The sequence below is a fragment of the Wolffia australiana genome, chromosome 10 (assembly GCF_029677425.1).
Source record: "Wolffia australiana isolate 7733 chromosome 10, ASM2967742v1".
Lineage (NCBI taxonomy): Eukaryota > Viridiplantae > Streptophyta > Magnoliopsida > Alismatales > Araceae > Wolffia > Wolffia australiana.
The window spans coordinates 12,295,317-12,315,017 of NC_135844.1; the positions used below are offsets into that span (position 1 = coordinate 12,295,317).

The 19,701-nt window shown below is 39.1% G+C and overlaps 2 protein-coding genes across 2 annotated transcripts; one reads left to right on the plus strand and one right to left on the minus strand.

The window, feature by feature from the left end:
* The first annotated feature begins 3,470 nt into the window (after positions 1-3,470).
* Positions 3,471-7,218, plus strand: LOC144708971 (protein disulfide-isomerase-like). The gene is made up of 10 exons (XM_078582438.1): positions 3,471-3,724; positions 4,491-4,521; positions 4,800-5,087; positions 5,605-5,793; positions 5,880-6,005; positions 6,082-6,219; positions 6,288-6,407; positions 6,496-6,613; positions 6,683-6,795; positions 6,889-7,218. The coding sequence occupies exons 1-10, from the start codon at positions 3,531-3,533 to the stop codon at positions 7,075-7,077; spliced, it is 1,506 nt and encodes a 501-aa protein (XP_078438564.1). The 5' UTR covers positions 3,471-3,530; the 3' UTR covers positions 7,078-7,218.
* Positions 7,219-7,271: 53 nt separating this feature from the next.
* EMB2756 (transmembrane protein (DUF616)) lies at positions 7,272-15,475 on the minus strand. The gene is made up of 7 exons (XM_078582437.1): positions 15,072-15,475; positions 14,015-14,554; positions 13,583-13,932; positions 9,754-9,965; positions 9,088-9,344; positions 8,241-8,419; positions 7,272-7,467 (listed from the first exon to the last, which is right to left on the minus strand). The coding sequence occupies exons 1-7, from the start codon at positions 15,286-15,288 to the stop codon at positions 7,387-7,389; spliced, it is 1,836 nt and encodes a 611-aa protein (XP_078438563.1). The 5' UTR covers positions 15,289-15,475; the 3' UTR covers positions 7,272-7,386.
* Positions 15,476-19,701: the final 4,226 nt, after the last annotated feature.

The following is a 19,701-nucleotide window of genomic DNA, read 5'->3' on the forward strand; positions in this document are numbered from 1 at the left end:
TACTATAAAGATTCAGATCACAAAACCACTAGTATCTTACACTCTACCCTTATTATTAAATCGTCAGTATTATTATTCCTCTTACTAGCTGTTTCACTTAAAGGTGTTAAATATATTATGTAATTTTATTTTCTTAAAATTACGCTATATTAAATTCGTTCAAAAATTAGTTGTGAGTCTAAAATAACCATTCCACTAGTATCTTACACTCTACCCTTATTATTAAATCGCCAGTATTATTATTCCTCTTACTAGCTGTCTCACTTATTTATTAAAGGTGTTAAATATATTACGTAATTTTATTCTCTTAAAATTATGTTATATTAAATTTGTTCAAAAAATATTTGTAAATCTAAAATAACCATTCCACTAGTAGCTTACACTCTACCCTTATTATTAAATCGTCAGTATTATTATTCCTCTTACTGGCAGTTTCACTTGTTAAATATATTATGTAATTTTATTTTCTTAAAATTACGCTATATTAAATTCGTTCAAAAATTAGTTGTGAGTCTAAAATAACCATTCCACTAGTATCTTACTTTCTACCCTTATTATTAAATCGCCAGTATTATTATTCCTCTTACTAGCTGTCTCACTTATTTATTAAAGGTGTTAAATATATTATGTAATTTTATTTTCATAATATCGTTAAAACATTATTCGTCAGTCTAAAATAACCCATTTTATTAATATCTTACACTCTCCCCTTATTATTAAACCGTCAGATTTATTACTCATCTTACTAACCATTTCTATTATCTATTAAAAATATTAATTACATTATGCAGTTTTATTTTCTTTAAAATACGTGGTATTACTTTCGTTCTAACCTTAATTGTAAGTCTAAAAAAACAATATATATTAATATCTTACACTGTCCTGGTGTCCCCTTATTATTAAACCGGCAGAATTATTATTCCTCTTAGTACCTATTTATATTATTTATTAAATTAATTAATTATATTATGAAATTTTATTTTCTTAGAATTACAATATATTAATTTCATTAATACGTTAATTTTAAGTCTAAAAAAACAATTACACAATACGCAATTTTACCCTCATTATTATGAAGTTTTAGATTCTTAAGATACCATTATATTAATTTCGGTCTAACATTAGTTAAGGCCCACATAAATGTTGCATTTTTCACATATGAAATTTGACATATGACAACAATATGTGAAAAGGACTCACTTAATTATTCATCACGTAGCATCTGTGGGCGGCGATAATGAGATTCAAATGCAAGAATGCTGCGGCAAATATAAACTCCCATAGAATTTAGAATTTTCCCATATGGGATTGCGGTGGACTGAAAAAAGATGCCGGATACCGGTTTGTGATATCCGGATATCGAAAACCGATATCCAGCATCTGGTATCCGTCTCCGACATCCGGATATCGAAAACCGGTATCCGGCATCTAATATCCGCCTCGTCCCTCCACCTTTGATATCCGATACCGATATCCTTCTAACCCTTATAGACGGATATCGCCCGATATCCGATATCTGATATCCGGCACCGTCCATTTTTTCCTGGATATCGGATATCGGTTGTCCCATTTCGGATGACGGACGGATATCGGTTGGGCGAACACTAGCTCCTACATGTGGGACTTTATACGCCAAAAATATTATGATTTGTGCTTGGATAACTGCTCGGAATTAGCCTAATAAAAATATTATAATCCCCGAGGAGGTTCTACCTTTTGGAAATTCTCTGCCAGAAGATCATGTCTCTGCCGAATTGACTGGACCCTACAGACCAGGTTGGTCCAAACGATTGAAAGGATTAAATAGATCACAGAAATATGAAAACATATACAATAAATTGAGTGCATACAAAATTAGATTTAAACTTAATTTAAGTCAATAATTTTAAAACATCATTAATCATACCACTTGATAATTTAAAATTTTTAAATCAAATGAAAATTTATAAAATTTACAAAAATTAGTCACATTAAAATGTGCAGCAAACACATAACATTTATGCTTGAAAAAACCTATGAAAATCATTTAAACAATTTATAATGATTATGGAAATTTTATACAATTATATTTTTGGATTTGTTTAATTGAATAAAATTTCCATAATCATTATAAATTGTTTAAATGATTTTCATAGGATTTTCAAATTAATCCTGATAATGATTACCTCTACCTTGGGAGCAGAGACGAAGGATGGCCTCACAAAACCCCGTAACCACCAAAAAAAACTCAATGGTCAATCTCATCTATTGTGTTCGCCCGTCCTGATACCGGTACTGGATGTCGGTATCGGGACGGATGCTGTATCGGATACCGGAAAGGGAATTTCCAGTATGTTTTTTTGATATCAAGATACCGGATATCGGTGTCGGATATCAGTTGCTACAGTGCCGATATCCGATACCGATATCCGTCTTGATGTTGTCATCCGCCTCCGTCTCAGGGGGGAGGATGACGACATCGGATATCGGGTGTGGATATCGGATTTCGATATCCACATCGAAAGGATACTTCAAAATATTTTTAATTGATAAATATTCAGCGATTAGAATGGATTAATGTGGGCAAGCGAGTAATAAGAGAACTTTCTGATTGATTACACATCTCGTTTAATATATACAGCCAAATATTTTCGATTTCTTCCATATGGGATAACAGGATTCGGTTTTGGTGTTAAACTCCAAATCCCTTTATCCCATATGGAAGAAAATATAACTTTTCACTTCTATTTATTGGACGATGTAATATTGTGTTAAATAATGAAAAAATAAAAGGGCCATGAAATATAGCGAGTTTAGATTAAAATATAATTTTACCATTTAATGTATAGTCGGACTCATTTAATATATACAGAGAAATATTTCTAATTTCTTCCATGTGGGATAACGGGATTATGAGTTTACATTAAACTTTGAATCCTGTTATGGAAGAAAATAAAAATTTTGCACTCTATATATTAACTGAGATTTAAAATACACTAAAACCATTCGACGCAGATGTACATAAATCATAGATTGATACGAAAAAGCTTTTATTTTACTGTCGATACCGTATATCGATTTCCGGATACCGGTTCCGATATCCGGATATCGAAATTCAATATCCGGTATCCTATACATGTTTCATCCTCACCCCCCCGATATCTGGTACTGATATCCATCTACCCCTCAGAGACGGATATCAGATATCTGATATCCGGCACCGTCCCATTTTTTCCCGGTTATCGGATATCGGTTGTCCGATATCGGATATCGGACGGATATCAGTTGGTCGAACCCTACCTCATCATTCACTTAGATATTTTGAAGGGAGGTGACCATATGAGGAATAATCATTATCTCTGTTTTTTTTCTTAAGGTAGGACCCATCCAAAGCTTGTTAAGACATATTTAGCAGACTTGTATATATGTATAGATTATTTTTTAATATATATGTGTGTGTGTATATATATATATCTTGGTATAAAACCTCAGAGGTGGAATGGTGGCTAGTTATTGTTTTTGAATTCAAGGTCGGTCGAAGAACAGAGGAGATGGCAGCTCCGAGATCGCGGATATGGATTGCTTTCGTCTCGGCTCTGTTGTTGATCTGCTGTTCTCCTGCTACGACTGTGGCCGAAGAATCGACGGCGGAAGAGACTTCTTTTGTTCTCACTCTCGACTCTTCTAATTTCTCTGACACCATTCAGAAGCATGAGTTCATCGTGGTCGAGTTCTATGCTCCCTGGTGAGCTTTTTCCCTTGATTTTTGAATGATAACTTCTGTTCTTTTTCGGATTTTTTGTTTTTCTTTCTTGGATCGCTTTGCACCGTTTTCGGTTTCCTCATTTCCCGCACCGTGGACGTTTTCGAATGTTTCTCATACAGCTAGGTCTGGACACCTTAGGCTTATTCTCCGCTAGTATAGATTGCCAGAGCCAGCGATTGGGGGATAATTAATCGGAAAGGATCCTCTTTTCCTCTCAATTTCTTGTTCATTTTTTCGTTTAGAGCTTTACTTTTCATAAACGCGCATCGTACCGATGTTTCTCATACATTTAGTTCCAAATATCCTGCAAGAAATACGCATATTTTCACCGGATTTAGTCTTTTTTATCACAGCTATGTAGCCACTGTCAGTGAATGGGAATAATGTATTGCCATGCGCTTCTTTTATCACGAATTTTGTTTTTCTTTCGGGAACTTTACCTTCAATGAATGCACATCTTACCGATGAACTTTTCTATGGTGTAAACTCTCGGTAAATAATATATTTTTGCTGCCCGGGAAGCATTACATGGGAGCGTGACTTTATCTTTCTCTAAGTATCGTTGTTCTCGTGCATTCTAAAAAATTGTAATTTTCTTTCTGCATTGCATGACTTTCCGTGTTTCTTCTATCGAAAAATTTCTCCATAAGCACACTATAACACATAAGTGGCGCAGTTTTAATGTTTCCCTTTTTTTTCCTAACTTTTTCTCCGCGATCTAACTAATGCTCTGCTCCTTAAACAGGTGTGGGCACTGCAAGAAACTTGCTCCCGAGGTAACATTTGCCATGATCCACTTTATTCATCATAAAAAAAATCTGTGTTTTGATCAGACCACTGCTTTTCAACATTTCCATGTTTTTTTAGACCGCCATTAATTCACAAAACCATGATTTAATATATAATACATATAATATCCTTTGATCTTCGAGAAATCTTCAGTGATCAAACTTCAAATTCAAATGTTTTTCAAATTGCCAATATCAAACTATGTCGCTATTAACCGCCTACCCCGAGTACTTAAATGTTTTTCGACTGTCTCTTGAATTTGCAGTATGAGAAGGCAGCAGTTATTCTAAATAAACAAGATACAAAGGTTATTCTCGCGAAGGTTGATGCCAATGTTGAGGCTAACAAAGTACTTGCCTCTAAATATGGTGTTAAAGGGTACCCCACGCTTGTCATTTTGAGAAATGAGGGCAAAGATGTGCAAGAATACAAAGGCCCACGCGACGCAGAAGGAATTGTTGCCTATTTGAAGAAACAGGCTGGTCCCCCATCAAGCGAACTTAAATCCTCAGAAGATCTGGAAAATCTATTCAATGAAAAGAAAGTATACATTGTAAGTGTTCAAACTTTGGATATTCTTGTCACTTTAGGGTTAATATTTTCTGGTTTTATTTATAACTATTGTTTCTGCTCTATTTCCTGCTTTATCATCTTATTTCTCTTCTCTTGTGCCCCTCTTTCTCTAGCTTCTTCAGTCTAGAAGTAGGGGCATTCTTGTCATTTCCTTGCCTTAGGATTCACCCAAAGTCCTCTAATTTGATTGAGGGTGGATTTTATTCGTCTCTCTGGTCACTTTCTTGATCTCTCAGCTTCTTCAGCATCTAATATTCCTTCTTTCTCTCTCTAGCTTCCCCTATCTCAAAGTAGGGGTATTATTGTTATCTTTCTTGGGATTCCTATCCTTTATAAGGGTAGGGAGGATGTTAGTGTTAATGGAGTCAGGTTTTATTGAGATTGGATCTTATCCCTGTTTCTTCTCTTATTGCGCAATTGTTTTTGAGCTTTTGTTTAATCTCATTGAAATAAGTCATGATTGCTGACATTTCTCAATGCTCTGATCATTCTTGTAGGTTGGTGTCTTCTCTGAGTTCTCCGGCGAAGAATTTGAGACCTTCGTCAACGTCGCAGGCAAGCTACGGTCAGACTACGACTTTGGTCATACATCAGACCCCAAAGTTCTTCCCCGAGGAGATACCGCAGTGGAAAGGCCGTTCATCAGACTGTTTAAACCATTTGATGAGCGATATATTGATTTCCAGGTGTGATTCCAACATCAATCAAGTTCTTTAGTGATTATTCACTAACCCAAAGAGATATTTTGATGCTTAATCTCCGACTTCGACAGGATTTCCATTCCGAGGCTTTGGAGAAATTCATCGAGGATGCAAGTTTACCAACTGTGACTATTTTCAACAAAGACCCTAACAACCACCCATTTGTGATCAAATTTTTCAACACCGAGAAATCAAAGGCAAGGCCTGGATTTTTTATTTCTATACTTTTTTCATCAGACTTATTACAGTTACCTTTGGTGTTCAAATATCCAGGCCATGCTCTTCATGAATTTCAGCCACGGGGACTTCGAGGCGTTCCAATCTGTTTACGCCGATGTGGCCAAAGATTACAAGGGAAAAAGTATCAGCTTTTTAATGGGCGATCTTGATGCTAGTCAAGGCGCATTTCAGGTTAACTTCATTCGTATTTTAAAATTTCCATTGCAGGTTGACTTACTGCGTTGATTTTATCCTCTCAGTACTTTGGCCTTAAGGAGGACCAGACGCCTCTCATCGTTGTTCAGGATAAAGATGGCAAGAAATACCTCACAAAAAATCTGGAGTCTTCTCAGATCGCATCATGGATAAAGGATTACATGGTAATCAGCGGTTAATACTTTTTTTATAGATGGGCAGGGTAAATAAGAAAATTCAATCCTATTTAAAATGTAACTCTTGATTCTGCAGGATGGTAATGTGAAACCATTTAAAAAGTCAGAACCCATACCTGAGGTCAACAATGAACCAGTCAAGGTTGTTGTGGCTGAAAGCTTGCCTGAGTTGGTCTTAAACTCTGGAAAAAACGGTTTGTTCTAACTAAGCAGTATTACTAACAAGTATTTCATTAAACAATCTCTTATTCTATAAACCGCAGTCCTGCTCGAGTTTTACGCACCGTGGTGCGGGCATTGTCAAAAGCTTGCCCCAATATTGGAGGAAGTGGCATTGGATCTACAGAACGAGACGGAAGTGATTATCGCAAAAATGGTATAATTCGCAATTAAAATCTATTTTGCTAAGATGATGCTAACAAGTAAAAATGTATTAGTTTTTCAATTCTTACCTTATTTTTGGTGACAGGATGCGACTGCCAATGACGTGCCCAGTGAGTTTGAGGTTCGTGGGTATCCCACGGTCTATTTCAGGACCTCCGGCGGAGATCTTTTGAAGTATGAAGGCAACAGGACGAAGGCCGACATTTTATCTTTTATTCAGAAAAATAAAACATCACCGCCGAAAGAAGACGTTTCACCCAAGGATGAGCTGTAGAGGTTAGTTTAGTCTTCGTCTACTTGTGTTGTTCCAAGCTGAGATTTTCTCTCTTTGTCGACATCTAAGTTTATGTCGGGGATTTTTGTACTGGTGTTTAATGGCCTAATAATGGAATAAATATCCAAGGTTTATGGATCATGACTGCCGTGCCAAGTCATTCATTCAAGAGGAGATTAATAGATCTTAAAAAATGACCATTAATTAATCAAACTCAATATAATGGAAGACTCAATATAATGTAACAACAAATAGAGATAGAGTTAGAAAAAGGGATTACAACTAAATAGGCCACCTTCTAATCGTTTTCTAGTCGGTTTTTGGCAATGGAGCCCTCTTATCTTCGCCTCTGTGATGGTACAATTTTGCTATCGCTCGCCTCTCGCAATCCTGAGAAGTTGAACAAGAGGCATCAGAAAAAAACTTGCAATTATAAAACAGTAATAATGTTAAAAATGAATGGACCCAACTAATAAAGAAAGTTGAAAGATAGAAAATTTTGTATAAAAGTGTCCACTTTTAACTTGTTGAGACATCAAAAAGATTAAACAACAGTAGTTATTAAAATAAAAATAAAATAATGGACCCAAATAATAAAGGAAATGACAAGTTGGGAGGTTTTGAATGAAAAAGGGGGCACCTTTAACATGTTGAGACACCAGAGAAAAATTAAGGGTAAAATTATATTTACAAAAATAAAAGCGAGTGACATGATTGGAAAAAAATTGGGAATAGTATAGATATTATTGGAAATACAGATAAAAGGTATATTTAGTTAGAAAGGTTTTTTTTTTGAAATAGTCAAAAGATATTATGATAATACATGTATATAAAGAAATAAACCCAAATAATAAAGGGAAATGACAATTTGGGAAATATTTTATAAAATATGCGCCACCTTGAACATGTTCAGACATCAGAAAAAAAATTAAAGTCAAAAAGGTAATATTACAGAAATTATAAAGAAATAGACTCAAATAATAAAATGAAATGACAAGTTGGGAAACATTTGCATGAAAAAGGGTTGCACCTTGAACATTTTGAGACATCAGAACAAAATTAAAGTAAGAAAGGAATTATAAGAAATAAGAATATAAGCAAATATGCCCGAATAATAAAAGGAAACGATAAGTTGGGAAATATTTGTATAGAAAAAGGGGCACCTTGAACATGTTGAGACGAAAGGGTTTATCAGGGTTCATCCGCCTCAACTTCAAAAAGGTATACGCGAAGCTGAGCTGATCGCGAGGAGTAAAACGGTCCACTTCGTTGTACCAGAGGCACGAAAACAAGTTTGACATCGGTGTGTGCGCTCGCAAGATAAAAGATCCCTCCGGAACATCTTCAAAAAATATAAAACTTATTATATTTCTTGCGCATTAGATGTGCATTTCAGTTTTGCACGGAAAAAATTAGAATTTTAAATTAAATCGAATCAAGAAATTGGGGACTGCTTAGGACAGCAAGATGAAGATCCCTCAGTAACATCTTCAACATACAAGTTAGATTTTGTGCGCATTAGATGTACATTTTATATTTCCTGGAACAGCACAAGGATATACCAAAAAGAAGAAAATTTGAGACGGTTTAAAACCGCAAGATGAAAGATTCCTCAGAATATCTGCAAAAAAATAAATTAAAGGATTTATATTTCATGCGCATTAGATGTGCATTTAAATCCTCACGGGCTTCCACACAAAAAGACGGATAAAACAAAAAAAAAACTCAAGACAGTCCAGGACCGCAAAAAATCTGAGAAACTGCACAAAATTTTGAAGTAACAATAAGACAGCCGAGAAACGGTGAAAACCCCTTCAGAAATATCTTCCAAAAGAAGAAGAAAAGAATCAAGTTTGTGCGCAATATTTCATCAAAGATTTAAAATAAATCTGAGAGGAATAAACAAAAAAGTCAATCAAATGAAAAATGAGGCTATAAAATATGAATAAACGGCACAAATCAAAAACAGCACCGACCGAAATAAAATGAAAAAATGCAAAAAATTCTTACAGCTTGGGAGCAGTTTGTTGGGATCAGCAGGGTCGAATTTTGTCAGTCCATCCGCCTGGTAAAATTCGAACTGCCGGTCAATGAGGGTGTGATTATACTTATTCAGCTTCTTGTTCTGCACCACTTCGTCCCACACGCAATGGCGGTCGTAGTGATTGGAGATGGCATACTCGTAGCCCTTCCGCCATAGAAAGTACTCCAGCAGAAGCTGAGGATCACTCGTCAATCTCATCTTGCTGTCCAGCCATATCGAATACCTGTCCCGTTTAAGAAAAAAACATTAATGGGACCCAACATTCTTAAATTGTTTATTCAGGATTACTAAAAATTAACACGGAATGAACCCTAAAACTCTTAACCCAAAACCATAAAAAACCCTGAAAACCATGCAATCCTTAAGCCTGAAACCATAAAGACTCTAAAAACCCAAATGGCGTAAACCTAAAATCTAGCCCCCTAAACATAAAGTGTTTACCCACCGATAGTTTACAATTTACTGCGATAGAGCCCCAAAACTCATAACCCAAAAACCTAAAAACCCTGGAAACCACGCAATCCTTAACACTAATATCATAAAAACAATAAAAATGAAAATAAAGCTGAAAAACATAATTCCCGAGCACCCTAAACCCTAAAATCTTGACTCGTGTTTCAGGACATTTTTACCTCGCTGTGGGAAAAAGACGGTGGGAGAGAAATTTGGGGATTTTCCCAACCCGTCTCATGTCTGAGTAAGGCAGATTTTTAACGACGACGATCTTCCACAGGCCGTAGAACCCCATGGCGTCTGGCCTCTGGCCCTCAACGGATAGTGTCTTCAAGGATACTTCATCCACAAACATCACGAAGCATACATGTTTCCGCGATGAACGTTTGATCTGCAGTTGACATGAAGAGAGAATGCAATTTAAGAAGTTATTTCATCGAACGAGGATCATGACCGTGCCTCTAATTATGGTGACAATGATTAAAAATACACAATTAATCATTCAAAGTTTTTTCTTTGTCCCAAATTTATCAGGCCTCAAATTTGTGATTCATTTTAGAAGGAAGTTTCCTCAACATTTGTTTATTATCCCATGATACAAAATTCGCCAAAACATGTTCTTCGCCAGCTCTTTCGTCACAAAGTTTGCACAAAGAATCTTCATGAAAGATGATTTTTTGTTTTAAGATTGCACAAATACTCGGAAAATATGTTTCCTAAGTTACGGTAGAGCTATAATAATGGGATCATAAAATGTTTGAAGTAGAATGCCTGTTAGAGATGACGGCAAGCAGTCAATCTTCAGAGATGTCACCTACAATATCAGGAAGCTTTAGACAAACAGGACAGGGAACAGGGTCAAAGCATACTTCCTCACGTTTCTCAATTTCCCTATTATTATCACTCCAGTAAATAGGTCAAAAATAGGTTTGCGCCCAGCTTTTGGAGCCTAGAATTCGCCCTCTCTGTCAAAGACTTCCGCCTATATAACTGAATCTGGAGGAAGGCGGAGTCTCTAAATTGAATTTGATATCTCTAAAATGTTTGTCCAAATGTGCCCCCTTTTCAGAAACTTGACCTCTCATTATGGTTCGGTGAGGCCCAGTGTCAGACCCGGATCACACACATCGTCTTTGACTGTTGTAGAAGGGGTGAAAAGTAGGGTTGGAGGATGATGATAAATCCATTACTGTACACATCATCCATACAGTTCATCATCACCATTGTCATGCTGGCCGTCAAAGAGAGAGAAATCAAAGCTAGAAAAAGAGACTTGTAAAATTAAATGTCATTGTCATTTGTGCATGAAAAAATAACACTGATGAGCTATCATCATCATCGCTATCCTAGCCACAGACAAACGATGAGAACAATGAGAACGATGACACTTTTTCATCATCCACTCGTCATTGCCAGGACGCTAGCCCGAGTAGAGGCAAGCATCATTCCAAAGGGTGGCTGTGAGGCCCATAATCTGTAGGCTTTCCACTGCGATGACTTGGGGAGACTGCGAAAACATGCCCTGGCAGCATTTTGCACTACAGCAAGATGCGCTAAAGATGAGCTCCATCCTTCACAGATGGAGTTCTCGCTACCAGGCTACAAGGAGCAGTGGACTCGGCATACGCTTTCACTGCCAGGAGTGGCCAACATTGCGTCGCATGTGAGTTAGACTTGTGTGTTCCCGACTAGCGCCAACAGTGGTGGATGCACTGCAACAGGCCACAGCCATGCAGCGGTGCTGCATACTGATGCAATCCGACACCACATCTACGAACGTTGGCCCAGGCCCACATTGGGGGCCCATTAGTGGAGGCTATTTCAACCACCAGGCGAAGGGAGATAGACGGCTTTTGACCTTGGTAAGTGCCTCGCACGTTTCTCCAATTCGAAGGCCCTTCTGACCATCCTCGTTGCAGACGACCATCCCTGCTCGAGGGCGGCATCCAGACCGAGTCCAGATGTCGTCAACCCCGTCTGCTCGGAGGCGTCGTCAACCCCCCCAACTTTCCTTCCCTCCTCCTATCGTCCTATCTTCTTCTACCTTTCTCAGACACTATACTGTGAGAACATTGTTAAGTTCTATCAAAATTGTTTAGAGTTACACGGAGCTTAACACATACACCCTGCACATAATGGTTGGTTGGCACGCCCGTCCTGGTCCTTGACAATGACGTACATAGAGTTGATGCCAGTCTTGCATGAAGTACAGCCTTACCAGTGGTGGTCCAACGAGGGGTAGGGAGACCCCATCCTTGGCATCATAGCTTCCGGATGCTGCACATACAGTGACAAATCTAAAGGGACATAGGGTTTGCAATATGCGCATGGCGTGCCATGGCAGGGCCAACCAAGGGCGCGTAGGCGCTGTGGGTGAACAGCAGTGGAGTTACTACTCCAGCCGGGGGTGAGGGAGGCCACTCGGCCAGACCAATCTGATGTAAGGCCAAGTGCCGAGCCCACCGCTTCTTCATGTATACTAAAACAACTTCTGCTGTGCTGGTGAAGGCTGCTTGCCTTTGATAAAAAGATCAGGTCAGCATACTGCTAAAACTGAAAATTTAACCCTTGTAAGTTTAGCCACGTGACAGCGAAACCAAGATATAGACAATCTTGAGAGGAGAGGGTTTGGATGGAGGAGCATGAAGAAACATTACAACTCATTGACATGTTATTTGCAGTTGTCATGTGTCAATGATAGTGCTAAAGACAAACCTTTAAATATGGCTTTCTCATATAGCCATGAGATAAAGACAAACCTTAAATTCCTACTAAAGTAGGATGGGGCAGCATATAGCCCACTATATTACACATTAATAATTTAATAAGGGATCCTCCTAGTAATAAGGGAAAATATATCCATGGAAAAAATAGGCAAAAAACCGGAGATCCTACTGACAATATTGGAAACGCCCTATCCTACACTTCCTCAAATGGCTGCATCCAGCAAACTCAACTAATTGAAACAAACCCCAAATTCCTCTGAGGGTATTTTGTTCTTTTCCTTTTAGCCTAGCCTCCCTTGGAGAAGGGCAGAGAGAACAATTCCTCTACAGGTGACACTCGCTCCACCCTCACCCTCTACGGTAACATCCACCCGTCATTTGGCCCTCTTTCCTGCTCTTCCCCTCTTTCTTATCACCTACCTAGATCCTCCGAACCCTCAATGCAGGTTGTTGAGTTACTTGGATATCTACAATTACCTCACCAACCTCTCGAGAGTAGTTTTTTTTTTTGAAAAGTAGTTATCATTGCCTTCTTCAAGTCTTCATGACTCCTTTTGAGACCTTCTAGAATCGTTGTGGAGTCCATCAAGAGAAGTCCTCATGTGTGGGTTTCGTCGACCTCCTGACTCCTATATCCTGAAGTCTCTCTGATAGGTTTCCCCGGCTCATTGGAGGCATTCTCATCATTTTTGCTATTTTTCCTTTCCCTCTATGTTTCCTTTAAATAGCACAGTTCCTTTGAGGAGGGCAGACAGAAGGTTATTCTCTTAAGTGAATGTTGGTCCTCTCTCCCCTCTCATCTCTTCTTACATCCGTGCTCCGTCTCCCTCTATGATCCCCGTCCTCGTGATCGTCTCTGCTTCACCGCGTCTTCAGGCGGCTCGTCCCCCCGCCGATCCCTACCTCCCCTGCCAGGACTCCTCCCCTACCCTTCCCGTTTCACCTCTCCACCACAGGAATTCCTTCCTCGCATCGTCCTCTACTCCTTCCGATACAAACCTAGATCAAGATTCGTATCACTCTCTCTCAACTGCAGTTATCCCCTGACCCCAGAGATCGTCTCTCTACCTAGCCAAGTCTACATGTGACGCAATGAAGAATGTTTGTCTGTCCGTTTTTAAATAATTAAGTGATACAGATGATAAAAGGGTGTAAGATAAATGAATCTTGAATTTAATTTTAATATAAAAGCACCCATAACTGTGTTGTATAGTCCAGCAAAAACTTTGAAGAAATATGGGAGCATATTTTGGGTAAAACTAAGAAATAGAATATAACGTACCGTTCTACTGTTTGGCGCTCTCAATCGATCAGAATTTCCGAAAATACAGGAAGATACAGCGATATGACAACTGGCCATGAACTTTGCATCATCCTCTGCAAGGTCGAATCCAGTGCTTGAATCGCCTGTAGGGCCTTTAATAAAACCACAATTAAGTTTTTGATCACGGGCATAGAAAGAATTTTCTCTCTCCTGGAGGGTCTGATGCCCTGAGAATCTAGGTTCCCAGCCAGCTAATCCGCTGGGCCTCTCCTCGACTTCTGTATACTGTAATGAAAATCTAAAGAACTTCCTATTCTCTACAGGCTCCACAAGTGAATCTGTTGAATTAGAGAATTTGATTTCACAACCTGCAGAATATTTTTTAAAAATGTCATCTATAATCGAAGCTTATTAGAATTTTTTTTGACACATAAATAGTCGGAGGTATACCTGAATATCTGCGGCGTTTTGGATTCACTTTAACGCCAGCAGACTTCTTCCCTGACCCAGGTAATTTCAAATTCCCAGAAGCAGTTTCTGAATCTCCTACGCCGCTTTTATAACCTTTTTTAGATGGTGATCCCCTGGCATTATTGTGTTCTTCGTCCTCGATCTCAAATCCATCATCATATTCACCTTGATTATCCTCCTCTGCGGGTTCTTTTGGACTATTCAGAGACTCCTGGAACATGTCCTCATACTCCTTAAGCTCTGTTCGTCCAGCTTCATTGTACATGCCTCTGGCCTTACCCTTGCTCCGATCAGAAGTAGGCTTCTCTTCCATTTCCATCTTCTTCTCAGTTGAGGAGTCCGAAGAACTCTCATCGTATTCTTCATCCCTCCGCCTATCGTCCCGTTCCCAAAACCTAGAATCACCCCCAACCACGCTAGATCCCTTGCCAAAACCAAGCTCCTTGAACGCCAAGGATCGCTTCAGCTTTCCCCTCGGATCGGACCTAACTTCATCATAATCCGATCCTTCCGGCAGTTCTGCGGCAGAAATTTCATCCAATCGTCAAAATCGACGCAATATATGAAAGATCTGACACGAAATATGTGAGAGTTGGCCAATGATTGGGACCTCTGTTGCGGAAGAAGAAATGAGAAATTTCATCGTATCATCAAAATCGACGCAATCTATGAAAAAACTGACACAAGATACGAGAAAGAACTGCCGTTATTGGTACTTCTGTCAAGGAAGAAGAAATGAGAAATTTCATAGTACAATCAAAATCGACTCAGTCTATGAAAAAACCGACAAAATACGCGAAAAGACTGCGGCGCGTGGTACCTCTTACATAGAAGAAGAAATGAGAAATTTCCCTGCAAAAATCAAAATCGATGCAATTTATGAAAAAAACTGACGTAAAATACGCGAAAAGGCTGCGACGAGTGGTACCTCTTTCACGGAAGAAGAAATGAGAAATTTCATCGTAAAATCGAAATCTCCGCAATGTACGAGAAAGAACAGATTCAGTAAACGCGAAAAGACTGCTGCGATTGGTACCTCTGTCATGGAAGAAGAAGAAATGGATGACAGACGCAGATAAGATCAAGGTTAGGCCGAGGATAACGGAGATGACGAAGACGGATACTCGCCGCTGGCCGCCGCTCCTCAGTCCAGATCGCCGGATCCTTCCGTTTCCATTCTTCTGCAAGACTCTGATTCCGATCTGATCCGCGCCGCCGACTCTCTCCATCCCGGATTGCCTGAGCTGAGCCATGCCGACATTCTTCTGCCGAATTCCAACTCACAAGAACGAACAGAACTTGCAATATACCTCGGTAGATCGGAATTCGAGGATGATCATGAACAGAAAAACCGAGAATCAGTGGTCGAAATCCGGGGGAGGAAGAACGAGGAAGAACAAACGAGGAAGTTGCGCTGGTTTAGACGGAATAGAAATAAAACATCTCTCTTGCCGTTTCCCAAGTAGATCTTGCTTTGCCATTGTGATGACGTCAGCTTCCACTACCTCACGGTAGTTGGGGGACGGTTGACGGGTGCTGTAACGGGACGGACGGCTATACTGCACGACACTTCCGACGGGGACGCTGGACGGGACGACACAATGGTCGTCCCGTCTCACGTCCCAACTCTTATAAGTTCGTCGGACCCGCCTTGTTCATAGTCAGGCCTAGGGATCGTCCAACGTCATCCATCACGTCACACCTCACCGTAACGGAAACGTGATGGATGACCTGACGGTGACGATGACGGGATTCAGAGGTCGTGATGGTGACGGTGACGCGTGAAGAGGCTTACGTGACGGTGACGAAGTAGCCTGGACGCGTGACGTGACGGAACGGCCGTCACCAATGATGGCCGTTACGTTAAATTTCTAAATACATTTAAAAGAGAAAGATAGAAAGAGAGAGAGAGAGAGAGAGAGAGAGAACGAGCCACAAAAGGAGAGCGACATAGAGAGTTTGTGGAGAGAGAGATAGAACTAAATATCAACAAGAGGAACAAGCGAGTGAAGAGCGCTAGAGAGAAAGAGGAACAGTAAAGAGAGGAATGAGAGATAGAGAGACTAGCTCGAGAGAGAAAGAGGGATAGAGAGGATTGAGAGGGCGAGACTAGAGCACCAGAGAGGAAGAGGGAGAGGAACGAGAGAGATATAGAAGAGCGCCAGAGAGAGGAACGAGAGAGAGAGAGAGAGAGAGAGAAGCAGAAAGAGGGAGAGAGAGAAGCGATAAAGAGTGAGAGAGGAACGAGAGAGAGAGAGAGAGAAGCTAAAAAGAGGGAGAGAGGAACGAGAGAGAGAGAGAAGCTAAAAAGAGGGAGAGAGGAATGAGAGAAAGAAGTGCGAGGAGAGATAGAGAGAGAGAGAAGAGCAAGAGAGGAACCAGAGAGAGAAGAGTGAGGAAAGAGAGAGAGAGAAAAGAGCAAGGGGGGAGAGAGAGAGAGAGAGGAATGTTTGAGAGAGAAGAGCGAGGAATGAGAGAGGAAGATGTAGAGAGAGAGAAGAGCGAGGAACAAGAAAGAACGATGCAGAGAGAGAAAAGAGCGAGGAACAAGAGAGAAAGAGGGAGACAGCAGAACTAGAGAGAGAGAGAAGAGCGAGGGACAAGAGAGAAAGTGGGAGAGACTAAGAGAGAGGAATGAGAGAGAGAGAGAAGTGCGCCAGAGAGGAAGAGTGAGAGGGTTGCCAAGAAAGACAAATGATAGAAAAAGAGGAGCAATAAGAGAGCAAGAGATAGAGGAGATTTTTCCCGTCACTGGTGACGGTGACGTGACAGGACGCCCAATACATGGACGCATGACAGAAAGTGACGGTTTTTTAATATTTGCTGGGACATGTGACGTGACGGTGACCTGACAAAAGTTTCATCACGTCACCGTCCGCCACGTTCTATCATCCATCCCGTCACGTCCATGGCTTCACGTCACGGACGTGCCGTTCCCTAGTCAGGCCTGTCCTCAATAATTTCAGCTGTTATTCCCTGTCTGCAATGTTCTCCTCCCTCCAAGACAGAAAAAAGAGCACTCCTGGTCGGCTTTCCATCTCGGCTCCTGCTAGGCTTTCCCTCTCAACTGCCGCTCTGTTTTTCCTTTCAGCTCCCTCTTGGCCTCTCGATTCCCGCTCGGCTCTTGTTATTTTTGTAATTTTTTAACTGTTCGCCATCCAAAGCACCCAGAAGGGCTGGTTTTTTCGTCCCATGGCAAATAATCATCATGTCTAGAGACCGGCGGACGATCCTATGTACCATCTTTTGTCTGATCCCCCATTTCTCATCCATAGACGAAATAACAGTTGATGGTTGACAAGTACTGTTACAAGTCCGACAGGTTAAAACTAAATTGTGTCCATTACATGAGTTGTTTCATGTTGCGCACCATCAACTGTCATCCATTTTTAAATGGGATAACAGCTATCAGTTTTGGATGAGGAAGCATCATTAATCGGATTTGGATGAGGAAGCATCATTGATAACATAAAAACATAAATTTTGATTTAGGTCTTTTTATAGTATTTTTTTGTGGTTCCTTGACTCTCATCTCCATTGTGAGATCAAATTAATGGAAATATATGTGGTCGGTAAGCTAATCACACATTTCATATCTCGTTCTATGTTCATTAATAAAACAAATTCATTAGAGTGCACGTGTGATGCTTATAATGAAGTCCATGAATACATGATCAGACTTAGTAAATTATGATGATATCGTAATATAGAGATCATTAGTCTTTAAGCATGTGTTCAAAATATTATTTTCCGAAGGATACTCGACAAAGTCTTCAAAGTATCCGGATAAAATAGCACAATCTAGCCTTACTCATTTGATAAATGTGGCCGGACTCGTAGCCATTAGTGTAGAGACAGTAAGGATAGATAGTGGGTGCTCTTTAGTGGAAAGAGTTCACTAAATTGATCCGCATGAATCTCGGAATGGTATTATACCAAATTGTCAATTAGGTTGATTCACATCATAGTTGTATAAGTATTCTTTACACCTGAGACACCAAAGATCTCTTGTGGACGAACAATTGTACTTTGATTATGACTTATGAATTCCTAATCATAGTACTCTAAAGAATCTTAGTTTGGATCTATCAAGAAGTTCACAAAGATGATTGAATGATGAAGATGGGATCGTCCACCCTCGGTATAAGAGGAGATGGCTCAAGGAAGATGATGAGATGAAGTTCTTGACCAAGGCAGTAAAATATCAAATAAGAGTTCTCCAATGATTTCTTAGTGCATCACTACTGGCTCGAATGACTGATTAGAAATGTCATTCTTACGGCTTTTGCACGTTTAGAGTTGGCATTTTGGAAATCAAGTTAGAAGATATTTTATTTAAAATTTGTAATTATTTTATTTAAAAATTTAAATTCTTTTAAATTTATAAATTTTATATGCCCTTTCATGTTAAGAGTCATCTCTGTTGGAGTAGCTATTGCCCATGCATCTGATGTTGCATATGTAGCATAAACTTAGATCGAATGACATGTGTCTTACATCATGCACCATCCTCAACATTTGAAGGTGGATAGTGAATTATTCTTGAGTTGAGGTGAATCTCCTATCTACCTATCTTTGTACACCGAATACCAATCAATTTCAGGCACTGAGATTCTTGTTTGGGGTTTCAAAGTGAATGTAAGTCCAAATCTTGTAATTAACATAGACTTTGGAAGCACTTAAGGCAGAACATAATTGTGACTTCTCAGATATGCTCACTTGGTGGCATCCTCGAGGATGTGTAAATGTTATTTATGGCCACACCTTCACTATGCATTGTCATTGATAAGGGACTAAAAGTTAACCATGCAGGGCATGTGATAACATGCAAACATAATGTGCAATTACAAGTCACTCATTATCATATTAAGAAGAGTAGTTGAATTTATAAATGTGATTGAAGAAATTATTCATGCATAAAAAAATCATATTTTTCTGTGCTTTTAAGATACTATTTATTATGATGAATAGGAGGTCAACTTATTCTAGAAATTTCTTTGAGTTTTTTTATATTTTTTCTATAATTTTAGGCATTTATTTCATATAGAAACCAACTCTTATGGCCATAAAAAATATTTATTTATTTTAAAAAATGTGTTGAAAAACATTCTATAATTTATTAACGATCATCCTTGATTAAATGATGCTGTAAACCAAGCTAGATGCATGTTGATTTAAGTTGACTCTGTTTTGCATTATATGTAATTATTTTATTAATTAAAATGGTTAAAGGTGGAGGGATCTTATTTTTAAAAATGTTCATTACTAACTTTTTACCTAGGATGGACTTTTTATGATGAGGGTTATTTTATAATAAATAGAAATAAACAAAAAAATGGAGACAGAGTGTCACGATGAAATTGTACAAAAATATAAAAATTGCCTACCTTCTTTTACCCTGGATGATGAAGTTTCTCTTTGTTGAATCCATACATGCCCTGCCCTTTTACCCCTACCATCTTGTCTACAAAGATATGCTGCATTAATCCTAATCACTCACAATCTTATCAAGTATATTCCATTACCCTCTCAAAGGTGTGTTGTCAACGAATCCAGAACCCCTAAGGGGTATCACATTGATCTTCCCAAGCAATCAAATACATCATCCCAACAATGTCCAAATCTACAAGGATAATCTTTTCTCAGGTATGAGTATTTGCCCTCAC

What these genes read in the sequence shown, in the direction of transcription:
- LOC144708971 (XM_078582438.1), top strand. Translation starts at nt 3,531, where the DNA reads ATGGCAGCTCCGAGATCGCGGATATGGATTGCTTTCGTCTCGGCTCTG. An exon ending in CTAGTCAAGGCGCATTTCAG is followed by an intron (nt 6,220 to 6,287) that starts GTTAACTTCATT and finishes TTATCCTCTCAG; the next exon opens with TACTTTGGCCTTAAGGAGGA. An exon ending in CTTAAACTCTGGAAAAAACG is followed by an intron (nt 6,614 to 6,682) that starts GTTTGTTCTAAC and finishes TATAAACCGCAG; the next exon opens with TCCTGCTCGAGTTTTACGCA.
- EMB2756 (XM_078582437.1), bottom strand. Translation starts at nt 15,288, where the DNA reads ATGGCTCAGCTCAGGCAATCCGGGATGGAGAGAGTCGGCGGCGCGGAT. An exon ending in CTTCTTCTTCCATGACAGAG is followed by an intron (nt 14,555 to 15,071) that starts GTACCAATCGCA and finishes TTTCTGCCGCAG; the next exon opens with AACTGCCGGAAGGATCGGAT. An exon ending in TTCGTCTCAACATGTTCAAG is followed by an intron (nt 7,468 to 8,240) that starts GTGCCCCTTTTT and finishes TCAACTTCTCAG; the next exon opens with GATTGCGAGAGGCGAGCGAT.